The sequence below is a fragment of the Babylonia areolata genome, chromosome 26 (genome assembly GCF_041734735.1).
Source record: "Babylonia areolata isolate BAREFJ2019XMU chromosome 26, ASM4173473v1, whole genome shotgun sequence".
Classification (NCBI taxonomy): Eukaryota; Metazoa; Mollusca; class Gastropoda; order Neogastropoda; family Buccinidae; genus Babylonia; species Babylonia areolata.
The window spans coordinates 16,474,912-16,488,168 of NC_134901.1; the positions used below are offsets into that span (position 1 = coordinate 16,474,912).

General features: G+C 44.7%; 2 protein-coding genes across 5 annotated transcripts in view; one reads left to right on the forward strand and one right to left on the reverse strand.

The window, feature by feature from the left end:
- Positions 1-2,796, forward strand: part of LOC143300538 (uncharacterized) — a 42,431-nt gene extending 39,635 nt beyond the window's left edge. For both annotated transcript variants that reach the window (XM_076614288.1, XM_076614289.1), the window contains exon 6: positions 89-2,796. In XM_076614288.1, coding sequence (XP_076470403.1) covers positions 89-391 — 303 coding nt within the window. In that variant the 3' untranslated portion in view covers positions 392-2,796. The remainder of the gene's footprint in view (positions 1-88) is intronic.
- A 410-nt stretch (positions 2,797-3,206) lies between these two features.
- The window catches only part of LOC143300257 (protein broad-minded-like), a 68,715-nt gene continuing 58,664 nt past the window's right edge, over positions 3,207-13,257 (reverse strand). For all 3 annotated transcript variants that reach the window (XM_076613850.1, XM_076613848.1, XM_076613849.1), the window contains 3 exons: positions 12,838-12,978; positions 8,939-9,127; positions 3,207-7,147 (listed from right to left, as the gene is read on the reverse strand). In XM_076613850.1, the coding sequence (XP_076469965.1) occupies positions 7,034-7,147; positions 8,939-9,127; positions 12,838-12,978 (444 nt within the window). In that variant the 3' untranslated portion in view covers positions 3,207-7,033. The remainder of the gene's footprint in view (positions 7,148-8,938; positions 9,128-12,837; positions 12,979-13,257) is intronic.

Here is a 13,257-nt window from a genome sequence, read left to right on the forward strand (position 1 = left end):
CAGTTCTTCCTTAACTAATGTCCATGAAATTCCCATGTTCTCACAGCCAGTTCCTTAACTAATGTCCATGAAATTACCATGTTCTCAGAGCCTGTTCTTCATCTGCGCCCTCCTGTTCAGCATGGACCTGTTGGTGATGGTGACCTCCATTCTGCAATGCTTCTGTTGCTGCTGCTGTTGTTACTTCGAGTCACCCTCCCACTACGGCCACCAGCGGATCTACCCCAACCCCAGGACATACCCGGACATGTACCCTGATGACTACTACCGTCGGCAGTATCCTCGGACCGTCTATCCTCATCGGTACCCCTATCCTGACGATCCCAGGCGCTATGGAAACGGGTATGCATCCTACCCGACCTCCCTCCCACAGATGAGTGTGCAGAGATGAGTTCTGGAGGGAAGGTGGTGCTTTTCTTCTGCTCAGTCCTGGGAGGATTTCCACCCGACACCCCCTGCCTTTCTCTCTTGCTCTTCCCTTGGTCACCATTGAGAATGGTGGCCTGGACATATTTGCCAAGAACGCTCGTGATTTTAAATTTTGCTTTAATATCCCGTCAAATGTGAGATCTTCTGCAATTGTTTGGACTGTGCTGGTACTGTGTGGGACCTAGTCCTTTGAAGACGGATGGATGAGTCGTACTCTCTGTACAAGCTTTGCATCGACAAGAACCCTATGTAAAGGGTTTCTGGATAAATCATAAAACGATTACTGGCAGATGTAGGAGTTGCTAATTCACCTATCTGGACTTAGGATACGTGTGCGTGCGCGCGCGCGCGCGCGCGCGTGTGTGTGTGTGTGTGCACGCAGGCAAGTGCTGAAGAGTGCTGCAATAAGGTTCATCATTAGCTTCAATTCACTGAAAACTGGCTGCAAGAAATACAACACAATGATAGTAAAAAGGTCACCCCCCGCATCCTCTTTCTAACGTGCACATATGCATGTACATGCTAAGAAATACTCTGTTGCAGACATTTCTGTGACTATTACTAACGTGCACATGTGCATGTACATGTCAAGAAACACTCTGTTGCAGACATTTCTGTGAATATTGCCCGGTCATGTGCTGGCCATCTCGGTGCAGCATATATACGATTTTAATCTTGTAACTTGCGTGGACCTTTCATCGTGGGTTGATGTTCTCAGAGCGCAACTTTTCATTTCAACACAACAGTGAAAACTTATTCCGCTGGACACCGGTGACTTGAACAGTTTGTTCTCAAGACTGGAGCTCTGCTTTCTCATCTCTGATAGACTCACGTGGCAGTCAGAAAGTCGGGGCACACAGGTGAACATGGTTTTATCTTATATCTTCATTGTGGATGAGCCACAAGGTAGTCGTTGTCCACCTGGATATTACACTTGAGCATTCTGTGATATCTTTTTTTTTTCCAAAGTATTTGGAAACCAGAATAGAGATTCTGTGATACTTGCAATTTAGAAGATTGTTGGAGCTACCTGTTGGTCGTTTCTGCGATTCCTGTGGAGGTTGGAACTATGTTTATGAGCTTAAACATTGTTACACATACTTTCACTATCGTGTGTGAGGATGTGTGTGTAAAATGGAATTTGTGAGAGGAAAAGGAGAGGTTGTGCGAGTGTGTGTGTGTTTGTGCATGCATGCACATGTGCATACAAATGTGTAAATCACAACCAAATTTTAGCCTTAAAAAACACCACTTTAACAACTTACTGTGATGTTTCTTTGTTTTTGATAAAATGTTTGTGCACTCGAATGCAAAGATATATACTGTACTAATCTAACAGCAAATTATGTGAAAGGAAACGGTCTGTGTGTGTTAAAGTTCATTTGTGTGTGTTGAAACTTTCATCATGTGCTATTTATAAACTTGTGCAATGTATATTTCTTTTTGCATTAGGCGGTGGACTATTTCTTGTTTTTTTCAATTCCCATTTCAACATGAAAAATGTCTAAAGTTAAGTGACTACAGATGAGAAAGCTTACTTTGTTGTATAATCATCCTAATCCTTTATTTAAAAAAAAAAAAAAAATCCCAGATGATTCCAGTCCACTGGGGCCATTTCTCATTAGGATTAAGACTTGGTCTGAGTTGCTAGGCATTAAGACTTTTTCTGTGTCCATGCTTATTCCATGGACTTGAGAAATTTCTAATTGCTGAGCAAACTAAGTGCTGCCATGTTTGCCTGTACAACCAGCCCCTGTTCTGACATGTACTCTGACATCGTGTATCGACCTGTGATGGGTCCCACAGTAATCAACATTCTCATCAAACGCTGGGATTTTCATGATATCAGGTGCAGTTTCAGTTGCTCAAGGTGTCACAGCATTCCGACAAATCTGTATACACTAGGCAGATGCCTGACATAACTGAACATAACCCAACGCGCTGGGAAGGTCTCGAGTGCATGCACATTATATTTGCGTGCCTATCAGAGTGGATTTCTTCCATATCAGAATTTTGCCAGAGTTCAACACTCTTGTTGCCATGTGTTCTTTTCCAGTGTGCAAAGCGCATGCTGCACAAGGGACCTCAATTAATCATCTTTTCCAACTTGACATGCAGTTTTATTTTCCAGAGAAAATTGGGAGAAAGAGCGAGAATGGGATTCAAACACAGACCTTTGTGGACACTATATACGCGTCTTAACCATTCTGCCACCTTCATCATGTTCTCAAGTCATGTATCTACCTGTGATGACTCCCAAAGTACGGAACATTCTCATCGAACATTGGGATTTTCTTTTTCTTTTGCTTGAGGTGCAGACATTTACAAGATGGTTTTTTTCTGATGGAAATTAATGGGTTTTTTGTGTTTGTTTTTTTCCAAAATTACTTATAAAGGTGGTTATTCACACTTATTTGTATTTTTGTGTTTATATCAACAGTTTGCTGGTCTGAATGTTTTCAGTTGTTGTTTTGTTGTTGTTGTTTTTAAGAAACGAGCCCAGAGATGCTCTCATGGGTGGGAGTTACTGATTTTTATAACACTGAAAAGTTTTCAGCCAGGGTCATGAGGCTGCTTCATTAATACCAAAACAAAGTGAAATAAAATGGAACAAATAAAAAATCTGCAAAATGCCAATACGGAAATCTGCATCCAAACGGAAACACTCCCACCCATGTAATCTGTCCAGAGGGCTTTAGTCCTGAAAGGAATGGAGAAGACTTGGATCAATGAGATGTGGTGAAGAACCATAAAAGCAGGAACAAATGGTATGACTTAAGACTGGACGGAATGTATTTCATTCAAATAGAACATCACACAATTTAACACAATACCACGAGCAAAATAGCTGCCCAACATTTCAACTGGTCCTTTATCACTGGCGCACACTTAAACCATCACATGCACAGAGCAGATCATTCATATATGGGCAATGGACATACATATATACTGGCATCTAGACCCAAATTTACACCTGTTCCGATTATTTTCCCCCTCATCACTATGTATTTAAATTAATAGAATTGCGTACATTTTTTCTTTCAAAGTTGCTAACACAATTATGGCTGATTCCCTAAGATTACTTTTTTTTTTTGCAGAATTTTGCATTATCAAAAAATGTGGGTGACTATCATAGCTGAACATTTCAAGATGAGGAAAAGATGAATGTGAACCTGCAAATTATAACAAGAACTGAATCAGCTAGTCTTCTCACTCCATGCTTTGATGTACCACTGGCGTTGACTGCCTGTAGACCCGTGGACAGGGTGAAGATGCTGACGGTAATGCCCGCTGAGGCAGTGATAAGGTGGACCCTTGTGGACATCCTACAGACCCAGTACGTTGCCTGAACATTGTGCACGTGAAGCATGCTGGTCCTTCATGAGCCAATTCATGTCACCGCCTCTTGAGCATTTCGTAGTCAGCTCAGGGACCTCATGGCAGTAGCGTTGTGAGTGATGTCTTCAATCGTCATGTACTCTGGATCCCATCACAGGAAGCCCCTGGGTGTGAAACGGGCATGCACTGTGAGCCCCCATCCCAATTCACCACCATTCCTTCACGGGGTCCTCTTCAGCACGTCTCTGTGCTCATTCTCTGGAGCACTGGTTGCTGATTCTTCCCAAGCTGCAGCGACAGGGTTTGTGATCCGGTGAGCCAGGCTGATACGTGAGGCACTGTTTTCAATCTACACAGTCACAGGCAGCATAATCCAAGGTGCTATTTTTCAATCTTCAACCACAGTGTTGGGTTTTTTTTTGTTTTTTGTTTTTTCAGAAAAAACAACCAAATTCAGTACCATGAAGCAAAGGAGGGCATCGTTCTGTGGCAGGTTTTCCTGGAGGAGCAGTTCATGGTGGGACAGGTTTTTCCACTCCAAAACATTGACCCAATTCCTCACCCATTCCACATACTGCCGCCTTGCAAGCTAGAAAGGCAGCACCTTGGGGCTGAATGAGGGTGCAGACATTTCTCCAACAAGGCATTCTTCAGAATGTTATCCAGCTAACTGAATGCTAGAGACCACAGTTGGTAATACAAGTGGGCCACAACGTGGGTAAAAATCTGGGGACTGAGGCAGCACCCCAAAAGGGTGAAGCATAGAGGAAGTCACTTCGCCTTAAATAATAAAAAAAAAAAAAAATGAAGACAGAGCAAAGTTAGATCCCTGCATGACAAGGAGAATGTTTCCATCCCACTGTTCACCCCAAAGATGGAGCAGTCCTACGCTCTGACATCAGACATGATCACAACCAACAAGAAACAGACAAACAAACTGATACATCCACAGATTGTTTTTGATTGTTTTTTAAACCCTAGCTGTACTGGAGCGCTGCTTACGGGAATGAAAATGGCTGCTGAAAAAGAGGGCGCTTCATGCGTAAGTAGATGGGAAGTAACATACGAAAGGGTGGTCACTAACTCAGTAACTGTAGCTCTTCTCACTTTCATCCATTCTCGTGGACTCGTATTTTGCACAGGACAGGAATCACACCTCTGCTGGAGTCTGCACTGGTGGGTGTAATCAAAGACATGATAAAAACTGCACACTGCCACCAGGATATGTCTGATCCATGGCTGTACCCCTTGCACAGAGCATCTTCTACATGCAATTTTTTGTTGGGTTTTTTTTTTGTTTGTTTTGTTTTTTGTTCAGGAGAAGTATAACCCACAATAACAACTTATCTTCACAGATACATCAAATAACAGGCACATATTATTACTCAGCAGCAACTTAAGTCAATGATATATAAGACACAGAATATAAAACAGACTGACAGCAAAATGACCATCATGAAAAGGAGACGTGGCCATCACATTTTCACCAAACGCAAGACTTACACTATGCATACACAGTCCTGTGACTGCAATGTGTAAGCAATTGGTGCAAAATGCTGTCTTACAAAGCCAGACTTCCTTAAGACAAATAACAAAATGTAAACTGCAGCACTTTTGTGTGTGCAGGCCCTCATGGAAGCATTTCCACTTTTCTGCTTCCACTGGATAACCGTACACACATTAAATAAAACATCATCACACACTCTGAGCTCATGCATTCAGCCACACATGAGACAGGTTATTCCTAACTTTTACCTTCATTGTTCATCAGATGGACATGATTCCCAAGTCCAGTTTCATACCCTCATTTTCTAAGGTTCAGTATCATTCATTACTCAAAAAAAAGGAGAAAGAACAGCAAAAGATTCACAGCAAAGAACAACCCAGAGGACAAACCATAAAAATATCATTATCAGACTTAAAAAACAAAACAAAACAAAACAAAATCAAGGCAAAATCTCCAAGAGGAGAACCAGCTGGAATGATGAAAGAAAAGTACCAAGATCACAGCTACTACATCAAAGTCTCCAGGCATTTTCTTCACTTTTCAGTTGACCATGCAAATACCACAGTGTAACACATTACATGTTTCACTTTAGAGCAAACACAGTCATTCTTCCTCAATGGGATGGCAATGTAACAATGCATGAATACAAGGTCCCTTGTTTCACTCGTGAGCTTCTTTGTTGGACAGTTTCACAAACATAAATCTGCGCCCAAAATGACAGCAACACGAGGTCCACTAATATCATTGCTGCGCAAATATCAAGCCACTTGTCAACTTCGCAAACACTGCCTTTCTGCCTGGGAGTGCCAGCAAAGTAATGTCCCTCCTTAAAACTGTCGCATAAATATAGTGGTCCTATGTCACCAGAGGTACTGACAATAAGGTCCCTTGCATAACGCTGAAGAAACAGTCATTCTGCATGTAAGCTCTTTTACTTTGTGGTGCACACATGCAGTCCTGCTACTGCAGTGTGCCACAAGTATAAAGGTCCTTCTATCACACACACACACACGCACATACACAGAGCATTTGTACTGCAACATACCACAAGCATAAGGATTCCCCTGTCGCACACGAGCAGTGCTTGTACAGCAAAGTGCCACAGTTATAAAGGTCCTTCTGTCACATGCAACGTATACAAAAAGTACCAGTACTGCAAAGTTCCACAAGAATAAAGGTTCCTCAGTCACACACACACACACACACACACATACACACACACACACACCATACTTCTACTGCAAAGAGACACAAGTATAAAGGTCTCTCTCTCTCTCTCTCTCCCACACACACACACACCATACTTCTACTGCAAAGAGACACAAGTATAAAGGTCCCTCTCCCTCTCTCTCTCACACGCACACACCATACTTCTACTGCAAAGAGACACAAGAATAAAGGTCCCCTCTCTCACACACAATGCACCATGGGTATAAGGTCCCATTGTTTTCTGACGCAGTACTTGCGCTGCAAAGCTCCTACATGTGGTCCTTTTAACAGTGAGCTGGTTTTCCCCAGCTGTCCTTTCCTCCTGGCCACCTGCAGGAGTGGAGGGGTCAGAACTTGGCGATGAGGGGCTGGGGGGTCAGGGCTTGGTGATGAGGGGTTGGGGGTCAGGGCTTGGTGATGAGGGGCTGGGGGGTCAGGGCTTGGTGATGAGGGGCTGGGGGGTCAGGGCTTGGTGATGAGGGGCTGGGGGGTCAGGGCTTGGCGATGAGGGGCTGGGGGGTCAGGGCTTGGTGATGAGGGGCTGGGGGGTCAGGGCTTGGTGATGTTCATCATGTCCGAGAGGACCGTCTTGCGGTGACGTTTCTCCAGCTCCTTCAGGTAGGGCAGCTGCTCCGCTATGTGGAACCCTCGGATAGGCTCCTCCTGCATCATCAACATGGCACAGTGACCAACACCCATCACTTCATCACAGGATAAGATTTCATGTCATGATGGGCACAACAGACGAGTGGTTGAAGCATTGGACTTTTAATCTGATAGGCTCAGGTTCGAATCTCGGTAACGGCGCCTGGTGGGTGAATATTGGAGAATTTTTCCAATCTCCCACATCAACTTATGTGCAGACCTGCTAGCGCCTGAACCTCCTTCGTGCGTATACACACGCAGAAGATCAAATACGCATGTTAATGATCCTGTAATCCATGCCTGACGGGCAGCTGAGTGGTCAAGCGTTGGACTTTCAATCTGAGGGTCCTGGGTTCGAATCTCGGTAACGGCGCCTGGTAGGTAAAGGGTGGAGATTTTTCCGATCTCCCAGGTCAACATATGTGCAGACCTGCTAGTGCCTGAACCCCCTTCGTGTGTACACGCAAGCAGAAGATCAAATATGCACGTTAAAGATCCTGTAATCCATGTCAGCGTTCGGTGGGTTATGGAAACAAGAACATACCCAGCATGCACACTCCCGAAAACGGAGTATGGCTGCCTACATGGTGGAGTAAAAACGGTCATACATGTAAAAGCCCACTCATGTACATACGAGTGAACGTGGGAGTTGCAGCCCACAAACGCAGAAGAAGAAGAAGTAATCCATGTCAGTGTTCGGTGGGTTATGGGAACAAGAACACATCAAGCATGCACACCCCCGAAAATGGAGTATAGCTGCCTACATGGCAGAGTAAATAAACAAAATTGTCATACACGTAAAATGTCACATGTCTGTATGAGTACATGTGTGTATGACTGAAACCTGACTGATGACATTGGAAACGAATGATGAGCACCCACTGGCAGCTGTCATTCGACTCTATCCAGGTAGGCAGCGTGTTGTGCAAATGACTGTGTTTGTACAGAGCTTAACTCACTCAGTACGGCCAGCCCTCTCTTCTCCTCTACACAGACCCCTCGGATGTCCAGTGGGTGTCTCAATGACCCAACCTTTAGCTTCCGTCGTCAGAACTGTGGTATTCTTTGTCAACATTCACCTCTTCAGTATAAGAGCCTTCCACTTGCAATATTTTGATGATGGTAATTGGGGTGAAATGCTGTTAACGTCGTCTCTTTCGCCGTTTGTATGGAGAGAGTTAACTCACTCAGTACGGCCAGTCCCCTCTTCTCCTCTACACAGACCCCTCGGATGTCCAGTGGGTGTCTGAATGACCCAACCTTTAGCTTCCGTCGTCAGAATTGTGGTATTCTTTGCCAACATTTACGTCTTCAGTATAAGAGCCTTCCGCTTGCAATATTTTGATGATGGTAATTGGGGTGAAACGCTGTTAACGTCGTCTCTTTCACCGTTCGTATGGAAAGAGTTAAAGGTTGGTCTTCAAAACGAGGATAGGCGCTATATAAGTATCGATATCATCTATAAATGAAGGTTTCTACTTGATACAGAGCAATCATAGCATGATAGGCACCTGTGTTGATCAGGTTAGTTCTTTCATCATGACAAACAAATAATAAACCATCATTAAAAAAAACAAAAACAACAACCAACATTTCCCGAAAAAGACTGAGCATTTCTCATAAGCTCAAAACACAGTTCCATGATACTTGTTAGACCAACAAACCATCTTTGTAACAGACCAACCATTTCTCAAAATATGCTCAGAACACGCTTCTGTGATATTCATTTTCAGCTCTACACATGCAAAACAGTCCTATCAGCCTACCCCACCACATCCCACCAAACTCCCAACACACACACACTCCCACCTTCAACAAGACGACAAGGTCCTGCGTCTGGTGGTGCTGTACGATGGCTTGTCGCAGGTGTCGCAGCACAGCCACACACACGTACACCTGGTAGTCCACCCCCATCACCATCACCAGGCTCAGGTACTGCACAATGTCCGCCCAGTCCAGGTAGTTCCAGAAACACTGCTTCAGCCAGTGCACGCAGATCTGAACAACACAACCCCCCCACGGAACGGATTATAAACATGGACGGGGAGTGAATTGGACTGGATTGTTTGTGGTGTGGTGTGGATGTTGGTGTTGGTGTGGTGTAGGTGTGGTGTTGTTGTGCTGTGGTGTAGGCGTGGTGTTGTGTGGTGTTGGTGTTGGCGTTGTGGTGTGGGGCTGGTGTAGATGTGGTGTGGGGTTGGTGTGGTGTTGTTGTCATGTGGGGCTGGCGTCGTGATGTGGTGTTGGTGTGGTTTGGGGCTGGTGTAGGTGTGGTGTGGAGTTGGTGTAGGTGTAATGTGGTGTGGTGTTGGCACTGTGGTGTGGTGTTGGTGTAGTGTGGTGTTGGTATGGTGTGGTGTGGTGTGGTGTGGTGTGGTGTGGTGTGGTGTTGGTGTAGTGTGGTGTTGGTATGGTGTGGTGTGGTGGGGTGTTGGCATTGTGGTGTGGTGTTGGTGTGGTGTGGTGTTGGTATGGTGTGGTGTGGTGTGGTGTTGGCAGGGTGTGGTGTGGTGTGGTGTGGTGGGGTGTACATGCGGCATCGCGTGTTGTGTTGTCTTGCACAGCGCTGTGTTGGTTGTGTTTATTTCTTTTTACCACAACTTATTTCTGTTTGTGAAACTCCAGCTTTTCTCCACAGAAAAAAAAAACAAACACTAACGCCACAGTACAGCACCACCCTGTCAGTTTTTTTTTTCTGTCTGCAAGAGAATCTATTTTACAACCAAAATGAACCTTTCTGCAGAAGTGTTGTCAGGGACAACTCCTTTGTCGGGTTCTTTGATCTGCACCAAGTGCATGCTGTACATGGGACCTCAGCTCATTGTCTCATTCAAGAGAATTGTTTTTTGTAATAACTGTAGCCGTGTTTCAGCTGGGGCCACTTAATCCAAAATACATTCCTTTATACCGTAACGAAGTAAAGTAAAGTGGGGGTGCGGGGAGGGGGCAAAATGCCAATAGGAACATATCATATGGAAATATTCTCACCCATGAGATCAGTGGATGATGACAGCACACTGAGAAAGAGGCTGAGGGAATACACAGAGCTGGCTGTTCTTCTTCTTTCTTTTTTTCACTGTAAAAATGTCGTCAAGATTTGAAGCGATACGTCTAGTGAGCAGTCCAACAATCAACTTCTGAGGATTTACACTTCCGATCCACGGGTGGGAGTGACTGATTTTTGCAACACTGAAAAGTTTGTGGCCAGGGTCTAGGAGTTGCTGAACTGTTGTACACTTAATACACAAATAAAAGTAAAACAAACAGAAAAAAAACACTGTTGAAAAAATATAATAGCCTCCCCCACCCTCAAAAATCACCCAAAATGCCAGCATGGAAATCTGTTAAAAGGTTAAGTGTCCCGCAACCTTTTGTGGCCATCGGGGTGATGAATTAATATTCACTGTGTCTACTCCCCGAAAACAGAGAATGGCAGCCCACACAACAGAGTAAAAACGGCCATACACGTAAAAGCCCACATGTGCATACGAGTAAACATGGACCTCGCAGCCAACAAAAAAGAAGAATGAGTACATTCACTGTGTCTATGGATCGGCACAGGAAGACAGCACCCTATCCTCTCCCTCTATCGTTTCCACTTTCCCCAAGCAAAATAATACCCATTCACAGGTGGGTGGCAGGAGGAAAATCAGAAGTACAAAGTGCCCTTTCCTCAGGGACACAACACCATGCCGAAATGGGGGCCTCGAACCCTGATCCCTGGTGAACACTGAATTCTGCCACGGTGCCTCCAGTCTGTATAATATGGAAATAATTTTTACCCATGCCTCTCCTGACTCCTAACTTCCCAACCCCCTCCTTGCCCCTCCAAAAACTACCCCCACTCCCCACAAAGAAACCCCTGATCACTGATGAACATGGATCAGAAGTCGTAACGATTTCTGCCACAGTGCCTCCAGTCTACGGATATATTCCCACCCATGCCCCTCCTAAAGCTTATCCCCCCCCACCCCAACCCAACTCCCCCTCCCCCCTCCAACCCCCCCCAAAAAACAAAAAATATCCTGATCAAAGGTGAACACTGGATCAGAAGTCCTAACGGATTCTGCCAAGACGCCCCTAGTCACTTTGATCCCTTTCAGTAACAGATCGGTTGAAGATGCCATTAGCATAGGTCTCTACCACGTCCTCAGACATCTCGAAAATCCTAACAGCTACGCCAGGATCCTTTTCATTGACTACAGCTCTGCGTTCAACACAATAGTGCCATCAAAACTATATTTTAAACTGAAAGACCTCTCGCTGCCTGAATCAATTTTGTTTGGATCCTAAATTTTCTAAGATGCAGACCGCAAGTTGTTAAAGTTGGTGACCTCAATTCCTCCACATGCATTTTCAGCATAGGCACCCCAAAGGGATGTGTTCTATCCCCACTGTTGTACTCACTATTCACACATGACTGTGCAACTCGAAATGAATTAACACCATGGTCAAGTTTGCGGACTATACTACTCTAGAAGGGCTGATTACGAACAGTGAGGAGTCAAAATATAGGGAAGTACTGGAACTTGTCAGCTGGTGTGATCAAAATAACCTAGAACTCAACGTATCAAAAACGAAAGAATTAATTCTAGATTTCAGGAAGACCAGATCTGACCCCTTACCACTTGTCATTAAAGACAAGCAAGTAGAGATCATCAGCTACTTTAAATTTCTCGGACTGATCATTTCCAATGATTTGAAATGGGAGAAAAAATATGGAAAAAACTGTTAAGAAAGCACAACAGCACCTGTACTTTCTTCGGAGCCTCCAAAAGTTTGGAATTAAAAAAGAAATCATGGTTGATTTCTACCGAGCAGTCACTGAAAGTGTGCTAACCTTTGCTATTACCGTTTCGTACGGAAACATTTCCAAGGCAGAAGTTGCAGCCTTTAACAGAATTGTAAAAACTGCCACCAAGATCACTGGGGCTGATCTACCTTCTCTAGAAGACATATATTATAAGCGGCTACTCAAAAAAGCAAAATCAATCAGCCAGGATGAATCACATCCAGCTTTTGGGATTTTCGAGATGCTCCCCTCTGGTTGACGGTACAGAAGTATAAGAACGAAAACCAATTGCTTCGCCAATAGCTTTTTCCCCAAGCAGTCAATGCCCTGTCTCTCGAACAAATCCAGTATGGTAAATAGAATTGTGCAACCAACAACCATCTACCTGAAGATCTAGTCATCAGCCCCATCCACATGTAATATGCAGCCTCTGTTCAAACGTGTGTGTGTGTGTGTGTGCGTGTGTGTGAGAGAGTTTGTGTGTGTGTGTGTGTGCGCGTGCATATGTGTGTGTGTGTGTGTGTGTGTGTGTGTTCAGTGCGTACATGTGAGTATGCACAAGTTTTTATACTGATATGCACTTGTATGTATCCTAATATTCTACTGTATCTGTGCTTGTGTATGATTTTCGAGTTATGTCCATTATCTTGTTATGTACTATCCCCCCCAATATTCCTTGTGACCCCAGTACACTTGGTAATAAAGACATATTCTAATCAATTCTAACCTGAGTAATACGGAAATATTTCCACACATGCCCCCTCCTCAACCCTAACCACCCCACAAATCCCAACCAAAACAGAAACAAAAAAAAACAAAAAAAACCCCAACCAACCCCAAAACAACAACAGCAACAGCAACAACCACCCAAAAAACACAACGTTTCAGCCGGCAAGCAAGAAGGCAGGACAGTGACCTGAGCGGGGGTGTATCCGGACATCTTGAAGGCTGACAGGGTGATGGGCTCCTCCACCTGCAGGATCAGTTCCACGTTGTGGGCTGTGCTGGAGAACACCGGGGGGATCCCGCTGCACAGCAGGGCTGCCGGCAGGTGAACCTGCACACACACAGAGTCACCATCATCATTCTGTAGATTCTTTTTTTTTTTTTTTTTTTTTTTTTTGCTGCCCCATCATCTGCACCATTTCAGTGGCATTACTCCAAGGCCGCTCATTTAGATTCCCCCATACACTGCCACACCCGGGTTCGTCCATCACAGTTCCAGCATTGGCAGTCCGCAGGCAAAGATGCATCCTTGTAGTGGATGACATTCGACTGTGTGGTCCCAGTCTCCCCATTCTAGCCCACAGCACACTCAACTCTGGGTAGGAGCCGG